General features: G+C 39.6%; 1 protein-coding gene across 2 annotated transcripts in view; it reads left to right on the top strand.

Moving 5' to 3' along the window:
• LOC146811213 (uncharacterized) overlaps positions 1-21,475 on the top strand; it is a 63,541-nt gene that overhangs the window by 21,412 nt on the left and 20,654 nt on the right. For both annotated transcript variants that reach the window (XM_085618246.1, XM_085618247.1), the window contains exons 10-15: positions 4,415-4,447; positions 12,071-12,103; positions 15,295-15,327; positions 15,780-15,812; positions 20,122-20,154; positions 20,315-20,347. In XM_085618246.1, coding sequence (XP_085474372.1) covers positions 4,415-4,447; positions 12,071-12,103; positions 15,295-15,327; positions 15,780-15,812; positions 20,122-20,154; positions 20,315-20,347 — 198 coding nt within the window. The remainder of the gene's footprint in view (positions 1-4,414; positions 4,448-12,070; positions 12,104-15,294; positions 15,328-15,779; positions 15,813-20,121; positions 20,155-20,314; positions 20,348-21,475) is intronic.

The raw sequence follows: 21,475 nt of genomic DNA, 5'->3' as shown, positions 1-21,475 counted from the left end.
ATTCTGGCAGAAGTGAGAACTAAGTGCCAAGAGGTGATTTTCATATGACTCCTATGTACCTCCACTTCTCATCATCTGAGATACTCTTCACACTACAAAATGTAGAGTGCTCAAACCCAATCACACCAAAGCTTCACTATCAGTCATTCGTCTGATCATAACATATTTTTTCAAATTCCAAGTAGATATGCATAAGATTCACCCCTGTCCACTGCAACAGCCCAACCTAGATTATGAAATGAGTAGATGAACTTCAGCAAGCAATGCAGCATTTTGTCTTACCAAAAGCTATATAGTAACTTATTTGTTTGCTGCAAATCTATTACCGGGAATTTAATTTTTTTAATGTATTTTCAGAGCATGTATCTATAGCACAGAATGGATTCACTCTGGTTAACAATATTATGATCACTGAATGGATTGGCACAAGACCAAATGAACCAGGCTGTAGTATGCCAGTATATCGTCTGCATAAATATGTTGTCCTAAATAAGTTTGAAAAAATAATGTCTGATTAGGAGTAGCTTTTCTATTATTAAGTTTAATGGGGTGATATTTATGTTAACAATATTTTGGAAAATATATTTATGTCAGATGGCACCAGGTACGGTTTTGGTAGGTACGAAGCAAAAAAAGATGCTACATAATTCAAAATTCAAACATGAGATTTTACCAAATATCAAGCTCATTGAGTACTAAAAAATGTCCAATGCCACTCAGAAGGACTGGCACACTAGAAACCTTCTGTTAGGGAGATTGTATCTTGCTAGGGCTTAATTGTTGTCCTTAAATTATTTATACAAAACCTATTTAAACCTTTTAAACCTATGAAATCCTTTGATTCGGATCCTCAACAAAGAAATGCTGCTGCTGGAAGCACGAAAAGAGTCCGGTGGAATCCAAACGTGGATTCTAGATGGGAAGAGCCTGAAAGCAGAGGGGACAGAGTCCGGGTCACTTTGGAGTGACCAGGGGCTCGGTAGACAAATGCCCACCGATGTCGGGTGCTTCAGGTGTGTTGACTGTGATCTTGACTCTTCAGTTGCGAGGACCCGGAGCCGTCTAGGCTGACCAGGAGAAGGAGGCGAGCTGTCGCACGAAGGATGTCGAGTACTGAGGGGTCAGTGTCCGGTGGGAGCACCAACAAGCCTTGGCAGCGGCAAAGAGCGTAGAAGGTCCAATTCGGTGTCGAATTGGGGGGTCGGTGTCCGGCGGGAGCACCAACAATCCTTGGCAAAGCCACCCATGCAGGAAGGTTAAACAGGTTACGGTGCAGACCAGCAAAGTCCAGGGGACTCACCAAACAATGGGGAGTCGGGCATGTCTGGAGCAACCAGGAAAGCCCATGAAAAATCAAGATGACCTTAAGAAGGACCCATAGGCCGAATGACCAGAAGTCGCGAGGGGACCACGAACAAGAATGCAAAGTACCAACCCACGGAGCACTTGGTGCGAGGAGGCCAGAGTCCTTAGGTGCAAATACTGCTCAGGGTGAGGACTACAAGGAGTCCAATGCACAAGTTCAGGAATTGCCAACAAGCATATGCAACTGCAAATGGACGCGGTGCACAGGGGTTTGGGTAATGCAGTCCCTACGAGAGATGTTGGCCTCAAACTTGATGAGAGGGCAGATCGACCTCATGGACCTTTGGAAACCTATCTCCTGTGTTGCTGAAATCTTCCACAGGAGCTCATGAGCAGCAGACCAGTCAGTTGGGGTTCGGTGCCTGCGAATGCAGGGGAGTGACTCCTTCACTCCAAGGGAGATTCTTCAGTTGTCTTAAGTGCACCACAGGTCCTGCACGGAGCCTGTATGTAGCAAACGCACAAACTAAGCTTCGGACGGAAAGGGTGACAAAGTTGAGCCCAGTCGAGGTCCAGCGATGTCCAAGGTGTCCAGACTGTTGAATGTCAGTGGTTTCTTCTTGTAGAAACTTGTCCACGTAAAATCTAAAATCTTACAGCCAGGTAATCACTTTTGTACCCAGGGGAGAGGGTTGGACAGATACAGGGGACCCTCCTAGGGGAGGTGCAGGACACAGGGGTGGTTATACCCATGTCCTTTGTCCAGATTCATGCCAGCGCAGGAACCAATGGCTCCCAGAACTGGTTTGAGCTCGACTATGCATAGGGACACCAAATGTGGCACAAGTGCAGACTTTCAGACACTCTCAGAGTGCACCCACCCAGCCTCATACACTAAATCCTGTTTGGGAGATGGTTACACCTCCCTGTGACAGGATGCCTATTGTGCTGCCTTCATCTTCTCGAGCTTGGCTCAGCAGCAGGAGGGCAATAATATGTCTCTGGTTGGCAGCTTCTATTTTGTGGTGTCCGGGTCGAGAAGGCTGGCACCGTTTAGACCAGTGACCCCACGAAGGTCGCTTCAGAATGGTAGAATCATACCTCCCACACCAGTTACTGGTGTGGTGATATGATTCCAAGGTGTTTGATACCAAACACGATATGTTTCTATGCAGCTGTTTTCGAGATAGCATTTACCATGAGGTCATAATGCAACTCTACCTATGTGTCCGGCTGAGTCACAGACAACACGGGAGAATGGTCCACGAAGGCTGCAGAGAGGCTCTGCTCATGCAGGGCCACTCTCTCACATAAAACACAGCATCCTGCCTTCAGGATTGTTAAGGCCTGCTATAGGAGTGACTTATACATTTTAAGTGTAGTGACAAATAGATATAGTGAACCTATGTCTAAGGTAAGTGGTATAAGCACCAGCTTACACACGTTGCAGTAGCAGACCTGTAGTTCCATTTTGCATGGTCTCTCATGGGTGGCATAATACATGCTTCAGCCCATGGGAGGCCTCTGGGGTGCCTATGCCCTGTGTACATGGGGACCATATACTAGGGATTTATAAGGTTACCCAAGTATCCAATATGGAGTGTGCCAAAGTACATGCATTGCAATTTTAGGGAGAAAGCAGATAGACTGGGGTCCTGGCTAGCAGGATCCCAGTCAGCCTAGTCAAAAACCAGAAAAACACCAGGCAAACAGTGGGGGTAACCATACAGTCAGATCTAACCTTCCTACAATAATATTTTGTGACTTTTTATTTTGCTCTGTGATATACAACTAGGCCCTGATTTACATATCACTTAAGTTGCGCATGGCAGCAGAAAAGTTGCTCTGCATGGAGGGCAGAGAGCAGAACAGTGACAATTTTTCTAAGACATGACGCTGTTCTACTCTCTCCCTACGTTGGTGCACTTAAAGCTGCCATTCTCCTATGCAGACACCCTTGTGAAATAGTGCAAGGGTTTCTGCATTGTGGAAAGCATAGGTGTTATACTATAAGCGCTCTCTTCCGGATCACTATGCTTTAAGGCGTTTCCCACTTTGCATGAGTGCTGTACAATGCAGGACACATGCAAAATGGGAGAAACATGGAGAAATGAAAACATTTCTTCTCGTTATACCTGCCTTGAGGAGGTGCAGAATTTGGGTGAAAATCCCTGTCTATAATTCTTTGTAGATAGGGATTTGAGGCAAAAAAATACAGGTGGTTGCGTGGGAATGCCCATGCGCCATCCATGACACACACCCTTGACCTAAATAAATGCAAGACAGCCCATTGCTCAGCTCTGTGTTACTGTAGGTTACAATTCAACAAAAATCGGTCTTTGCGTTAGATTGCAGATACCACCTGAATGCTTTGCTTGGAGTTTGCGCTACAAAAGTAACACAAGCCTGATGCCAAGTGTTTGTACATCTGGGCCTTAATTGGGAAATACATTTCAGGTTCCTTTAACAAGTAGAAGATTATGGTAGTGTTCACGACCCAGGTAGAGGATGGGCCACTGGGATCTTCATTTAAGACTTCATTTAGAGTTGGATGGTGTAGAAAAGGGAGAGAGAGTGGTATATATACTGGAGAGGAATAGACATAAAGTGAGAGACCAAGGGGCTTGTTCAGGATTTGGCAGAGCAGGAGCCTCCCCATAAATCAGCAGGGCGACCATCGCTCCACACATGCCATTCCTCTGCTTCATTTAGAGATGGGATGATGTTAGGTTTCAGGGAGTGGCGCCTTTGGAGACTCTGCTTTTTGAAACTTTTGACCTGGCAATCCATTGCCAAAGAGCTACTGGGTCATCAGTTGTCTTAAATCCTCCATACTTAGACATATATTTTTCTTGCATCATTCAGGAATAAAAGCGCATTGGTCTCTTGTGACATAAACTCCTCTTTGCCTCAAGGCCATTGATTTTTCATTTGGTTTAAAGAGCCTTGCTTTGTGTATTTTTTAAAATCTTGTTCACCTGAAAAAGGCTTACACTATTTGTAATTTCTGAATCTGTCTCTGTGCCTTTTCCATAACCGGCTATGACTGTGTAAGGGCTTTTCTCTTTGAAATCCTGTACTTCTAATTAATGTTCTCTCTTCTTTTCAGGGAGGAATTGCAGGAATAGCTGGAGGTCTTGTGGTAAAGTTCACTTTATTGTTTGAACCAATTTATGATGACGTTTACTGTTTGCCTGCACAGACAGAATCACTTTATAAATGTTTAAATCTTCTCAGTAAGGCTTTCTGATAAAAATGCACTTCCTCTCCTGGGCACATTTGTGTTTCATTAAGTGTTAGGTATTCATCACAGGCCGGATTTACTAACCTTTCATGCAGAGCAGTGTGGCTGCATTGAATGAAAGAGGAGAACAGAAGAGCACCATGTATACTGAGATACGGCAGTGTTCTCCTCTCACCCCACACTGGCTCACTTTGGACTGCCATCCGTCAAAGCTCACACCCTTGCATCACAGTGCAAGGGGGTTCTGTCAAGCACAGTTTATGTACTGGAAAGGGACCCTTCCAGTACAAAAACCATGCTGTAATACTGTTTCAGCTTCCTATGTGTGCTGTACGGTGCAGAATACTTGCAGAGTGGTAATAATGTCTGTTCCTGTGACTTTCACGCAGGCCTAGAAGACGCATAAAGTTTTGGCACAAATACTTGTCTACAAATGTTAGTACGAAAGGAGCTGTGTCAAAACTCATAGACGGTTGCATGGGAATTCCAATGTACCACCCATGGTAAATCCTCTTGATGCAAAGAAGCACAACGTGTAATTTTAGGCAACATTCCAATGCAAATCATTATTTGAGTTGGAAAGTAAAGTATAGCACAATACTTTGTGCTGAGTTTGTCTCACTTTTTTTTTGTGTTCAAAATATTTTATTGAAATTTTTTAATGAACATCAACAACATAGACATACAAAAATTATCAAATTCATTCCAATAGAAAAGAAATTGGTCATATTCTTATAAACTTAAAAGGAGGGGGGGAAGGGAAACATCTAATAACAAATTATTGATTAAGCAATAAATAGAGCTACTATGACATATTAATTAGTATAAAAATCGTAAAAAGCATTACAATACATAAACATACCCCTAAGATGCAAAATAGAGATCAACAGGACTCCAAAAAGAGTGATGGGAAATAGGATTATGATTAACCCCAGACAAAGATAATTGAGCACCTCTTCTTGTAAAGATAACCCAAGACCACCAGGCATGAACTGATAACTTAGAAACATCTTTCCAACAAAAGGTAATAGATTTTAACGCAGCAGAAATCAAAAAATCAAAAAGCCTACATTCAAAAGAACTTAGAGATTGTGATAATGTAACTGATTTGCAAATTAACATTTTATATGATAAGTCTTCATGTATATGCAACAATTTCTTAATAAAATCCCAAACTTCTGTCCAGAATTTTGCAATTAAAGGGCAATCAAAAAGCATATGTCGTAACGAACCAGGATGCAATTTACAATGCCAACAAGTGTCAGATTGAAGGAGTTTAGCCTGGAATAAACGTATTGGAGTCCATAAAGAATTAAATAAAATATAGGAATTGGTTTGATAAAGTGAGACAGGTAACCAACCAGAAATACTTCTAATCCATATAATTTCCCATGAATCATTAGACAATGTAAGTGAAAGTTAATTATTCCAAAAGGTTGCAATCATCGATATGTTACTTCCTAACGTATAATTTTTTATATAAAATGGAAACACCATTAGCTTTCAGCGATATAGTTTGGATATACACGGATAGATCAGCTGTAACACTAGTCGGAATAGCTTGTGGAAAGGAATCTAAAATTGAATTAATTAAATATTCATATTTAATACAATCAGATTGGGTTAAACCAAACCTTGTTTGTAGATCCTCAAACGGTATAAAGGTATTGTTGGAATAAATGTCTTTAAGATAAAAAATACCCGCTTTGATCCACGAAGACCAAAATCTAATGTTCCTATTTAGTTTAATGATATTGCTATACCATAATGATAATTCAACAGTGTTATACATGGGGTATAGAAAAATAGAATCTAAATCATTAAAAACCAATTTAGTGGATTTGAGAACGATAGATTTATGAAAAACTGAGGAGGTGTTAGACATAGTTAACAGCGTTGGTAATGGGAACGGCTTCACCATAGATTTTTCAATTAGGAGCCAAGAGGGTGGATTATGTAAAGGGAAATGACTAAACCATATGGCACTTTGTTTTAAAATAAAAGCTTTATGATACAGAAAAAAATCTGGGATACCAAATCCAGCATTACATTTAGACATTTTTAATTTTTTATAACTAATGCGAGGTGATTTGTTATTCCAAAGAAATTTGGAGAGAAGTTTATCAATATATTTATAAAATTTTAATGGGAACTGAGAGGGAATCATGGAAAGAGTATAAAATATTTTTGGAGCAATATTCATTTTAATAGATTCCAGTCTACCCCACCATGAAAGATGCAGCAATGCCCATTTAGACGTTTTATCTTTAATATAATCTAAGACAAAATTACAGTTTAAAGTCATTGTAGATTTTATAGATGAGGAAAATAAAATACCAAGATATTTTAATTTAATCTTTTGCCAAACAATTTCATTCATAGGTATCATATCAGGAGTACAATAAATGTTTAAAGGGAAAAATTCAGTTTTATTAGTGTTTAATTTATAGCCAGACACCATAGAATATTTTGTTATAATCTCTAATAAAGAAGGAAATGAGGATAAGGGGTCACTAATACATAAAAGTACATCATCAGCATACGCTAAAGTTTTAATAATAATCTCATTAATAATAATTCCTTTAATGTTATCACATTTTCTTATAGATGTAAGAAAAGGTTCAATGCCAATTAAAAATAGTAGCGGGGAAAGGGGACATCCTTGTCTAGTACCTCTAAAAAGGGAAAATTGATTTGAAATTTGGCCATTAATAAATAAACGAGCAGTAGGAGCACAATATAGAGCTGAAATCATACGAATAAAATTATCTCCAAAGTTAAAAGATGATAAAGCATGGAATAAAAATTGCCAATGCAATTTATCAAAGGCTTTTTCAGCATCCAAAGCCATAATTCCTGAAGGAGTAGTTAACGTAAGACCTTGTTCAATGACATGTAATAAAGTTCTTGTATTATTTGCAGAGTGTCTATTCTTCATAAAACCGAATGTATAATAGAGTCTAGTACAGGGGATAATCGTGTGGCTAATATGTTGGCATATAATTTACAGTCTTGATTAATTAAAGAGATAGGGCGATAATTAGATACAAGGGTGGGGTCTTTATCAGGTTTGGGAAGAACGATAATGAAAGCTTCAGTAAAGGATCCTGAAGTAATTCCCGTAGAGCCAAACGTTGTGAAAAGTTGAAATAATAAGGGTAAAAGAAGGGATTGAAACTCTTTATAAAACTCCGCTGGGATACCATCAGGACCCGGAGATTTATTCTTTTTAAGAGATTTTATAGCGGTCAAAATTTCCTCCTTAGTAATTGGAGAGTCAAGCCCCATTTTATCTGATGGAGAAATTTTAGGTAAACCACATGAGGATAAAAAAGAATCAACTAAAGATTCATTATGAAAATCAGGTTTATCATATAACTTAGAGTAAAAATCCAAAAATTCATTCACAATATCTTTATGAGATAAAGCAATTTTACCATTGGATCCATGAATAGAAGTAATTTGAGTTTTATCCTTTTTGATACGTAAGTAATTCGCTAACAATCTTCCAGATCTGTTTGCATTAAAACTAAATTTAGCTTTGGCCTTAGAAATCTGAACACCAGCTCTATTACTAAGAATTGTATTAAATTCATATCGAAGCTTTTGCAACTTACTTCTATATTGAGGGTCATTAGACGAAATAAAAAGTCGTTCATATTCCGCTAATTGCTTTTCTAGCTTTTTAATATTTGCATTAAAGGTCTTATTTTCGTGAGCCATAATAGAAATAGTTACCCCTCTAATATAAGCTTTAAAAGCATCCCATCTATTAACCAATGAAGTAGTACCTTCAGGGTTAAATTGAAAAAAATCATGAATGGCAGAGAGGAGCTTTGGTTTATTAAGTTCATTGAGAGCTATACCAGAATTCATTCTCCATCTAGGCTGGTTAGTAAAGGTTGGATTTAAATTTAGAATACAAGAAACCATAGCATGGTCAGAGACATCAATGTTGCCAATCTTGGGGTTACTAACACAGTTGATCAGCTGTTTCGAAACTAATATATAATCGATCCTAGAATGAGAATTATGCGGGTTAGAAAAAAAAGTAAAACATTTTTCTGTAGGGAAGTGTAACCGCCAAATATCAACTAACTTAGTGGTTTGAAGAAATAATTTAAAAGCAAAATAAACCTTAGGGGGGTGGAATTTAGTACGAGATATTCTATCTAATAAAGGATCAGATATGACATTAAAATCACCTGCAACAATTAAAGGTACATTACCAATTTTAACCACCTCCGTTGAAAGAGTAGCCCAAAAAACAGGGTCATCTGCAGTAGGGCCATAAACATTTAATAAAAATAAGATAGAATCATGAACTTTAACCTTAACAATTAAATATCTCCCATCCGTATCTGTAATTTTGCTCAAAACTTGGCAATGTGCTTTTTTCGCACATAATATAGCTACACCATTTTTCTTGCCATTAGCAGGAGAAGAAACAATATTATCAACCCATTTTTTCTTCATATAGTTTAAAATTTTATCATCTATATGAGTTTCCTGCAAAAAACTAAAATCAGCTTTGCAACTACCTAAATAATCCAAAAATTTTGTACGTTTCACAGGATGGCATAAACCTTTAACATTCAGTGACACTACTTTAATGTTAGCCATGACAAAATAAAAAGAGAGAAGTGTTAGAAAGAAGAAGGTCAGAAAAAGACACAAATGTTAAGAAGAAAGTAGCTCCAAAATACACAAAAGGGAATGGAAGAAATAAAACATAGCAAAAAAGACAAACAAAACACATAAATATGAAGATTGGGACGCACACACGCTCTACAAGCATGGCCAGAAACCGCTGGAGCCCAGAATATTATGAGTTATATAAATCTGTCAAAGAAGATCATACATGAAAGAATCAAGTGATAGGACCCTGAGTGTCCATAGATTGCTGTACTTGTTGATCCAGAAATTGTCGTAGATCTTCAGGACGCTGAAAGGATTTTGAAAAATTATCTTTCCAAATGCGCATAGTTGAAGGGTCAAAAAGGCCATATTGGTATCCAAGGCTTCTCAATCGTGGGCGAAGATCAGTAAATCCCTTACGTGTTGCAACAGTTTCCTTGGCAAAATCTTGATGAATAAAGATTTTGTGACCATTGACCAACAATGAAGGAATTTCTCTAGCTGCTTTTCTGATCAGAACCAAATGATGGTGACGGAGAACTTTAAATATCATTTGTCTAGGCTTGCTATGTTGGGATTGCGACGTGAAGGAATTCTATGAGCCTTATCGATTTCAAATTTTTCTGGAAATTTGACATTTAAAAGACCAGGAAGTAAGTTCTCTAAGTATAGTCGACAGTTAGATCCCTCAACCTCTTCTGGTAAATTAAATATGCGAAGATTATATTGTCTATTGCGATTTTCCATGTCCAGAAGTTGTGAGCACAGAGGTGATATTTTCGCCACAAGTGGAGTAAAAGCATCGACTTTAACTTTATTGTCTTGTATTTTAATTGAGTTGTCTGAGATTTTCATCGGCATACTCGCCATTTCCTTTCGTACATTTTTTATTTCAGTCGCAATAGTTTCTGTATTAGCACAAAGAGCATGAATTTCCTCCAAAATTAAAGAAAGCGAGGGTTCAGATGACTCCACCACCTTTGATTTTATTGGGGGCGGTGAAATCTGCTGTTTTCTTTTATTTTTATTATCCATTTTTGAGAAAAGATAATAAAATTTGATTAAAAATGAATAGATTATGAGTAAAAAAAGCGAAAAGAAGCAAAGCAATCCTCCAAAATACTGGTGCAGCAGCTAAACTGGACTAGGGGTGTGGCTAGGCCCAACCCAGGCCCTTTCCTGAAGTATGCTCCGCCCCCCTGACAGACTAACCAGGCAGTCCCTCAATGCAGAGCTCGGAGCAGGAACCAGGGAGCCAGAAACACGACTTCCCACGATGAAAACGAGTTGAAACCGCTTCACAATGCTGGTAAGCCTGTAATTTGAGCAGCGACCTCCTTTAAAACAAAATTTTGACAGACATTCGGCGTTTTATTTAAAAAAAACGGGTGAAAACGCGGAGGAGCTCACCGGGTGGCGGCCATCTAGTCACTTTTGTGTGACTAAATCTGGGCCGTATACCTAACATGTAACAACAAAAAGATCTGAGAACCCACATCATATTTTTTAACGTTGATGTTTGTGAATCAGGCTTCCCTTAATAATTACGTCAGATATTACATCACTGTATTTAGACACTTATTTACCCATGTCTTCTTCCATTAATCTTTAGCTATACATATATTACAAATATTTATTTTTCAGAAAGACACAGATGTCATCAGTGATGTAATATCTGACGTCATCAGCAGTGGATTGCGGGCGTGCGAGTTATAGTTATCTGAACTAACTATAACGGGGGAATTTCATTGGTTTTTTACGAGGGAAATGTCCACCTAACTACAACCTGTGTGAAACCTATGGTTTTTTAAGTGAATTTGCAAGGTTTTTTAAATGCTAATTCCTAACTATAACGTGTGTGAAACCTATGGTTTTTTAAGTGAATATATATATATGTATATATATATATATATATATATATATATATATATATATATATATATATATATATATATATATATTATATATATATGTATATCTCAAAGGTTAAAGCTTAGTTACAGTTAAGAAAACTGTATTTAATCTTTTGTTTCTATACAAACAAAAGTTAAACTGCAAAAACATTGGAACATAGAAAAGAAAGGTTAAATATAGTTTTCTTAACTGTAACTAAGCTTTAACCTTTGATTTTTACATTCTTTGCATATATATATTCATATATATACATATATGTATATATATACATGCACACACACACACACATTCCTCGATTATAGGTAGAAAGATGGAGAGGGTTAAAACAAATGAGGTGGGAGAGGGGGAGCTGTACCCTCCCAAAAAGATTAGATGTTATATATTTTCCCAAGAAAATCATTGAAACATAGAAAGGTTAAAGTGCAGGTATTGTCATGGCCACAACCCATAACTATATATATATTCATGTATATATGTATATATATATATATATATATACCCAGAGATAGAGAGAGAGAGAGTAAAGCAACACTGCCACATGATATTAGTTCTGTCTGTTTAAACACATAGGGTTTGCCCCTACATATATTATATGGTGTGAATATACCTGCAAGTTGGTAGAATGTTTTGGGCAGCATCATTGCAGGAAAGCTTAGGGGCTTGGATGCAATATTTCTATGGTGTTAGGATCCTTCTTTAGAATCTCTACCAGTTTAGCTCCATGGAGAAGGAAGACATGAGCATCATTAAAAATACAAGTATACATCCCAACATTTCGTGTTGACATTTACATTGTCATCATTTTGTAAAAATGTCCTTTAAACCTTCTAATTCTATTGTCTTTGTCCATTATTGTTCTAAACTTGCCTGGTTCTAATGCTGAAAATGCTATTCATATGCAGTTTCATATTTCTGTGTGGTGAGGTGAAAGGTTTCCCTCTTTAATTGTTTCTTGTTTCTTTCCTGAAGGGAGGCATTCTTAATGCAGCAGGAGGCCTTGTGGTAAGATCAGTCTCTAATTTAAAAAATAATTTGTCACAAACTCTCTCATTTATATGCGTTGCAACACCTCCGAGTACTAGCCCTCCTTGAACCCCTCTACACACATGCATCCACACACACACACGCACACTATGTACAGTTGAATAATTGGTTTAAAACAATTTTACATGGTAAGAAATATACCTCTGCAATTATTATTAAGAAAGTGAGGAATATCGACCACCTGCTGCGAAGTCTCTCCAATATTGTCCATTCTGTACAATGAGTTTTAAACTCAACTCTAGTGGTTAAGGCCTCAATTAGAGTTCGGCGGCCAGGCTACTGCTTCACAAATGTGACTAATGTCTTGTCCACCCTATTACAAGTACTTTATATCCAAAGGCACGTGTAATAAGAGGAAAGGATATCTGTCACATATCTGTCACATTTGATTGATTTATTTATGCGTTTTTATATAGCTCAAACTTTACCCGAAGGTGTCAGAGTGCTTTACAATAGAATCAGTTACATTATATAAGGACTTCAGAGTACTCGAATAACATAAAATATACGAAACAAAAAAATCTAAACTCACGTAAGAATGGTAGTAAGTACAAATGTCTACTACAGTTACATATATACAAGATTCAAATTCACCCATGATTACATTTTAAGAAGAGTTGAAGCGATTAGGGTTGGACAAATATATATCACATTTTTACAGAGCATGATCTGGCCATTGCTGGAGTTCTTGAAGGGCACATTCAGGCAGGCCTTTAGGGGCTGTTGTACTCATGGGCTGCATTCCTGGAGGAATCCTAGTTTGCTTCAGTTTTGCTGAACCCAGCACATAGACTGGGGGTTGAGATGTGGGAGGGGTAGCGTCAGAGTGGTTTGGGTCGCAGGGATGTCCAAGTTAGAGGGGGCCACCGGCACACCGGCTCACCTTTGGCACTGTGTTGGGGCCTCCATGTCAGCCAAAATAGAGTCCTTGGTACCAGTTGGCTGGGCACAGCAGTGCATTGGCATTGGACCCGGAGTCACAAGGCCAAAGATCAGCAGCAGCCTCCCTAAACACCCGATGGTGCTCAGCAGCCTTCTATGCACTGGTTACTGGGCATGGGGGAGCACATCAGCGGACCCGGGAGCACACGTCAGACAAGCCCAGGCCGGGCCACAAAGCACACCACCCTCCCGCTGGAGTGGGCTTCACCGCCAAGATGGTGGTCTCCTGCATTACCCCTCTCCTTTGTTGTTGTATTGTTCTTGCTGTAATGCCCCGTTCCATGATCCTGGCTCCACTGTCTGCCATGGGAGATCGAGCGATAGTCTCACTCAACTCCGGAACATGCGTGGCTAGATGGAGGGGCTGCATTGTGATCCATGCCAGAACGATGATCCAGAGACCAGGAGATCCTGAAGGGACTCCCTTATCAGTCGGCTATCGTACAGCATGTTCAATGGCATTTGTAATATGGTAGGCAAGATATCGGTCACATTTGTGACAGACTATACCATTTGCCAAATTCTAAATTAGGCCCAAAGTCCTCTGTTATGCGCACATCAATACTGAGAACAAAAGTCTAGAAGTCACATCATTCATTTTGGTGCTTGCATAAGGATTTCATTATTATTTAAAGTCAATTATGTAAAGTGCATTAAACTGCATGCTTTTGCAAAACATTGTATTAGTCTCAACCTTTTGCATTACATATTATTCAGTATGGGCATTCTGCTTGTGAGGGAATAATTAAACAGACAATAATGTGGTCATTTTGGTCCAGTCCTAGCACTTTTATTAAGACTTAAATTTAGAAAACACAACCCTTAACTTTTCTTATAACATTACACATTCATGTAAAACTGTGTGATGGTCAGAATCGCCGAATTCATCAAGGTCTCGAATATACATTTGTATGTTTATGCTTACGAGTTGCCTTCATATCCTGACATTTAAACATGCCCCTTTCAGAAATGTATTTGCAGTCCTATGTTGAGCATGGGTGTGTAATACATTCCTCTTCGTTGAAAACTCACCTTTGTTCTTTGCAAAATGTGAATTTACGTTCAGAAAAGAAGTTGTTTACAGATAATATAATGTCAGTGTAGCAAATCTGCTCCCATGTAGTCGGACCATAGAATGTTAGCCCTGCTTCATGAACTTGCGACTGAAAAGTCTCACGATGAATCACCTGCATAAACTTTCACATATAAAGAATAGTTGCAACTTTTCATGAGGAACAGTGGTTTTCAATCAGAAATCTCCTAATGGGAACGTGCCTGACAAACGTTTGTGAGTACTCACAACGCTTCAAGGACATTCATTTGGTAGAAATCCCTTGGCCTTGATTAACCATAACATTTCTTATTGAGCAGAGTTATTCCTACAGGACATTCTGCCTCATTGGAGGAATTTAAGTATGTGCAACCCCATGCATGAGTACAAGTGAATATTTTTACTCATAAATGACGGTTTGTCCGCATTCAAGTGTCACATTCACAGAAATACCTGATCCTCCAATACAGGCCTCCATAACGGGGCCAAGATCATAGAGAGAGGTAAATACCACTGCTGAATATATAGAAACCCCACTCTTGTCATTTACATGATATCTATCTCCTGAAAGGTTTCGCAATTTGTCACTCTCACTTTGTCAATGCTGATATGTTACTTGCAAAGGGTGGCGTTTGAACTTTAGCAGGTGGATGCAACTTTGATTTAAAATATGTTCATAGATCAGTGGAGTATGCATTCTGCTCTGATGGAAATTAAATGGTGCAAAAATCTGCAAACAAAGACTGCTTTCATTATGTCATTCGATTTCTTCCTGCACATTCACAGTAACCAAATTTACTACAAATGGCAAATTTTCCTAACAACATGTAATCATGCAATGTGGCATAATAGTTCACATTTGATTATAAAAAATGACATGAAATTTTGCTAATTATGCCAGTGCAAAAAACAATTCCATCTGAGCCTTGAGAGGTGGTCATCCTTCATGTTTTGGAGTGAGCAACATTCTTCTCTGCTAAAATTGTTTTCCGGTCATTTTTCTGTGGTAATTAATAGAGCAGTGTTAATCACAGTGAAACAAATGCTCATTGCTACATATGATTCTCACAGGACAGACCACCCTACAGCACTTAATGAAATTTTGCAACACAGGTTTTGTTCTCCCTTCTAATTCAGACTTTTTTACCTCCTCCAGGGTGGTGCGGAAAATTTGGTCACCGGAATCGTGGTACAAATTTAAATCATATTCTATAGGTGCATTAGGGATTATTTTGAAGAAATTATATTTCCATGCTTGAGTTGTATTTGACCATATCTGTTGCATGTTTTGAAGTGTGTCACAATCTACCCTGCCACTACTGTTCTTCATCATAAATACAATAACTGCAATGTTGACTCTACTGCAACACAACATGCATGTGTGGGCCCATAAGATACCAAATTCCAGTGGTGCAGAAAGGGTGCCATGGGCCCACATGCAAGGGTTGAAAACAAACCCCAAAATCTCAATTGTTTAGTAAAAACAGCCATGTCTGAGATGCATTGGGCCCCTTAAGCCACTGCAACTGCTGTCCCATTGATGTCTATTCCTCTGCCAAAGTCCCTCCCACACCGATTCCCGATAGCAGACATTACAGTGTATCAGCCAGCTGCTCAGTTATTCTTTATTTTGTCTTGCAGGGCGGTGCTGCTAATTTGTTAGGTGGAGTTGCGGTAAGCATTACCTTGAATGAGCACAGGCGAGGGAGCCTGCAAGAAACAGATAGCCCCATTTGATTGATTCTGACTGATAATGCAATCATGTTTTACAATATTCCACCCCCTCCTCCCAGTATTGCTGTTTTCTCTTTTCCCTGCAGAATAGGCCGTTACACCTCACCAATATAAACATCATATTTAGATTTATGTCACAATCTATGCTGCTGCTACTGTTCACAATTTTCAGTATCCTTTGGACCTGCTGCCAGGGGCGGAGCTTTGGGGGGAGGAGGGGGGTGTATTTGTAGTATATAATTGGGTATAGAGGCTTTCAGTCTGGTATGGTGAAGTCACTGTCAAATTTAAGCCTGGATCTTTACATGCCCACACTGACAAACACACACTGACATTCTCCCTCTCTCTGTCTCTAGTCTCTGCCCTAAAACTTGGTTAGTTTGAAAACTATTGTGTTTTAAGTACGTCTAACACTCCTCTCTTTCCATTGGCTCTTAAGCCCCCCTGTTCTGCTTCTCATAATGTATTTTGTTGTACTCTTACATGAAGTAGACGCTGATAACCATGTAAGTTCTTTAGTACCTTTATTCCAGTAGTACAGCAAGTTGGTTTACTGGTACATCCAACAGGTAGTACAGGTAACAAGTTAAGGTATTGTAGGTTAGCCCAGTAGTCAGAACTTGGTAGTATCTAACCCCACCAGGAGCAGCCTGCCTGCTGCTCAGCCCATCTGTAACTGTCATACCTCACCCAGTCAGACTCCCAACGTTCTAAGCATCACAGCATTCTCAACATTCTACTCCAAACACACACTGTGGCTGATCAGCAGGTGAACTAGTAAACTGCAAGATATGAAAATACAATGCAGGGCATAACATATCCCCCTTCTTTTAAAATGAAAAACGAAAGTGACATTTGTACTATGGAAATACAACAATGCTATATGAGCAAACCATACACAAACGAAAATACACTTGTAATAAAATGATTCAAAACTCAGAGATGCCTAAAAGTGTTAAACAACACGAAAGATTCAAAGGCAATAAAAAACAAAACAGAATGAGACAATAAGTAGCATATAGCAAAAAGGGAAACAAACCCCACGACCCAACTCAATCTAAAAAAACATTCTGAAGCATAATGCACATATTGCCAAATCTCAAACATAGCAAAATTACCCACGAAAAGAATGAATCAAAACCAGGGATGTGCAATTAAGAACATCACGAGAGATAATGAACCATTCAAAGTAGAGAACGGATAATATACAACAATTGTAAAATTGAGTACAACAACCCATCCTCTCCCAAAAACAAAATGAGAAAGTGTCATTGCGTTAGACAAAAGGTAACCATCTTGCCACTGTATTTGAGTCTAACTCCCATGCATGCACATCCTGAGTAGGAATGACCTTGAAAAGCATGGGACCCAACCGACACATACCAACCCTATAGTACAATCCCAAAAGAAAGGGAACAAATGAAAAGCACAGTTCCTAGCAAAAGGAAACTTACCTATGTTGTGAAGATGATTAAAACCAAACCTTCACTCCTCATGCGAGGTACAGAAACTCGGGATTATGACCCTAAAGTCCACCCTAATGTAAGGGTCCAAGACTATAACATATAACTAACATATACACCCTGTGTAGGGGAACCGTACCCATAAATCTAAACCAACCCTGTGAGAGGGTACAATGTTATGTTAACTGGTGGAAACCATGAAAACATGACCCGCGTCCGGGTTACCAAAAAGAACTAATCTGTAAACCATGAATGGGAAAAATACCCATAAACCCACCTTAGTCAAGGCTGCGTGTAACGCACTATGGAAAGGGGCTCGTACCCAGACCATGACCATCCCTAAAATATGGGAACTGTGAGTAGAAATCTCACTCACCAACTCGCCTCAATAAAAAGGCCGCGTGTACCGCTTAATGTGTAACATGACCACATACCCACCCCAGAACAGGGGTTCCAATAACTCTAAATGGGAAGGAACTAGAATCAAACCCATACCCATCCCTAAAATAAGGGAACGTGTAAACACAGCCCATCAAAGACACTAAGAGGGCATCCCTTGCGTAAGGGCACTAAACCTGTGGAGAATGAACCACTGAGGACAAAACACCTCAACTTTACACTCACTAACTAAACCAGGCATACGTGTAGCCTCTGCCCAATAACACTAATAGGGCATCCCTTGCCTAAGGGTACTGTAACTATACGATGAGCGTTAACTGAACCACACCCCTGAAACTAGAGATGAACCTGTGATTACCACCCCGACATTACATGTCCTACCCATATGAAGGGAAACAAATACTGTGGAAAATCACACTCCAAAAAAACATTACATAAAATTTGCAAACATTTTAAATGCAAAACATCTTAAAACTGTATGCCACACCGGTGAGCGATCTCTCACCCGAAAACATTTTCGCCATTCATATTGTGCAGTCTCCAACTCTCCAATTAGATATGTTCAGCCCCAAAGTCGTGTACCAGGAACAACCTCTGAAAATCTGACTTTCCCCAAGTTCACATGAAGCGACATCAAAACTCTGCCTCGAAATGCTTTTGCAACTGAAAGGATCAGCATCAAAACTGCCACTCACCGGCGATGTATCAAATAACACCGTCTGACCTCTGGAAAGTAAACCAAACGGCACGCTTACAAGAACATCTTCCTGCTACATAAAACTTTATCGAAGGAACTGCGCTCGTGGAGAAACAAAAAAAAAACTTAATTGGCAAAATTACGTGGTTGGCGGATATGGCACGCGCCTCCAATGGTAATTACGTGGTTGGCAAAAATAAATGTTAACCTCTCAAAATGGCGGCACGTATTTACACGCCGCGTCGAGTGGCTCACGGCACGCTCTGTGTGCCCAGCGTCTAACAACCAGCAGTATGAAGACTTCGTTAGACGTAATAGAAGACCCAAGAAGCCGCGAGCGTCTTCGTGAAGGTAGGCTTTCACGCGCCAAGCACAGCTCGTGCAACGTTTGAATTTAAACTTAAATAGGCGGTTGAGAATCACCGTGAGCAGGGGTCTCAAAACGGACTAAAAATCAATGTGAAAAAGACAAAACAAAAATATGTCTCACCTGCCACACCACGTAACTCGTAGTCGTCCCCAACTTGCAACTACACTTCACACACTTTCCTTCGTGTGAAATCTCCACACTGAGAATGGCCCATAATACTCACAAAACTTTTAAATCACATCGTTGTGAGAGAAAACAGCCAATAAATGCATCAAAAACACTGCAAATCCTTATAAAATCGACGTAAAATCATGAGGCAAAAACGTATTTTCAAAGCCTTCAAAACACCACCAGATGTCAGACTTGACTTGTGCTGTATACAAAATGCACTGTAAATTGTAACTACTCCATCAAGCTCCTCCAAAGTAGCGCCAACAGCAGGAATCCTCAGAATATGGCACTAAACAGCAGTCCATGTTTGTCTTGATCTTTGCTGCGCCTAAGAACATGAAGATAAATTTTCCCAAGACTTTAACTTTCCTTTTAGGCGCAGAACTTGTGGGTGTACGCACAACCACACAGTACAGCACTCTGTTGCTTGGGCTGTCCGATATACAGGACACTGGTGGGGTTGCGAAGAGTGCTGTGCCACTTTCTTCTGTTGCTAGTGACATCTTGAGTTACTTCTTTAGTTGCGCTGTTTGAAAATTCTTCTTCTTTCTTGTTCTTGTTACTGTACCATCTTCCAGGGCAGTGAGTACGTTTCCAACTCTCGCTCGTCGCCAAAAATATGTTGTACTCTTACATGAAGTAGACGCTGATAACCATGTAAGTTCTTTAGTACCTTTATTCCAGTAGTACAGCAAGTTGGTTTACTGGTACATCCAACAGGTAGTACAGGTAACAAGTTAAGGTATTGTAGGTTAGCCCAGTAGTCAGACCTTGGTAGTATCTAACCCCACCAGGAGCAGCCTGCCTGCTGCTCAGCCCATCTGTAACTGTCATACCTCACCCAGTCAGACTCCCAACGTTCTAAGCATCACAGCATTCTCAACATTCTACTCCAAACACACACTGTGGCTGATCAGCAGGTGAACTAGTAAACTGCAAGATATGAAAATACAATGCAGGGCATAACATATTTTAACAAGATATGCCAGCATGATTGTTGGGAAATCTGAAGGTACCCCCCTCAACCTTACTGTCTGCTGCACCTTTGATAGGTATGTCACTGCTAAAGTCCCGCCAACATATATTGCCTGCAGAAGACTTAACAATGTGTCTCATTCCCTGCTAACCTGATGTGTATTTGTTCCCCAGGGCGGTATTGGAAATGCACTAACCGGACTTGTGGTAAGCTTTAGCTCTGATTCTATATCGTTGAAGTGTGAAGGGGAACTCCTGCTGAAAACTGTTGGTCTCACATATGGATTGCTTTTGATCTATAAATGAATCATATTTTATAGTATTACACCTTCCTCTCTACTAATGCTGTCCTCTATTTGTCCTCTAGAAAGGTGTTACGAACATAGGAGCCGGAGCTACAGTAAGGAAAATATATATACATCTATATCATATAAATTATACATTTATATTACTCATGTCTTTTCATTGTACAAAAATTATGAGTAGGGGCTGTTGATAGCATATTTCCATTGAGATAGGACTTCACGACTCTTGGTTGTTACATGACATTTTATCCACTAGTTTTAGAAGATGTCACCATCCCTTTTACAAAAAATCAGCTCTGTTTGATGACAAGGATAGTGGTTTAAATACAACAGTGTTTGTTTACAAAATTAAAAAGATAAAACTACATTAGTGGTGATTCCTGTGATTTTAGTTAAAGTCAAAGTTTCCGTGTTTCAAGCTCAGGAGTATTGAGACCACTTAATGGCATATCAATAAGCTACTGCTCAAGTTCATAACTAAAGGTGTGACTATACCGTACATATATATGCACACTGTGTCATCCCATTCCTGTATCTATGTCAATTCTCTGAGTGAGCCAATCAGTTGAAAAGAGTAATACGATATTAAAGGCAGAAGAGCATGGGATAAGAGGTAATTATTTCATACTGGTAGGTGGAGATCACACCTGCTAGTAAGTGATGCAAACAAATGTCTAAAACCAGTTTCCCGGAAAGGGAAATTGCATTGGTGTACCAGTCTTCAGGAAAAAGTGTCCATATGGAGTTTGTGTGATGGAACATCGCATGCCTATACAACTCATGCCTTACCACGCGGTCTTAACCATGACCGTGTCTTTACGACACATGCCTTTACCACGCATGCCTTAACCACGCAATTTTATGGTAAATACATGACTGGTAAAGGGACATGTGTGGTAAAGATCACACTCCTGTCCCTCTCCCCTAATCCCTAAAAATTGCCCCCTACCGTCTAATCTATCCATCCCAGGCATATAAACTACCCTGACGTCTATCCTGATCCTTAAAATTCAACCCCCATTCCTCAAAATACTACTCCAACCCCAGCCCCCTTCTTGAGCCCTAAAAACATCCCCACCCTGTTAAACCTTCCCTACCTCCCCCTGCCCCTTGCCCAAGTGCCCCCTCGAACTGTAAACTGCCCCTTTCCAGTCCCCTGGCCTCAGCCCTAAAACCCAGCCACCTAAAAAGTACTCCAAAACCAGCCACCCTCCCTGAGCCCT

The sequence above is a fragment of the Triturus cristatus genome, chromosome 7 (genome assembly GCF_964204655.1).
Source record: "Triturus cristatus chromosome 7, aTriCri1.1, whole genome shotgun sequence".
In the NCBI taxonomy this organism is placed as follows: Eukaryota; Metazoa; Chordata; class Amphibia; order Caudata; family Salamandridae; genus Triturus; species Triturus cristatus.
Note: the sequence above shows the minus strand (reverse complement) of the source record. Positions and strands in the feature narration are given on the sequence as shown.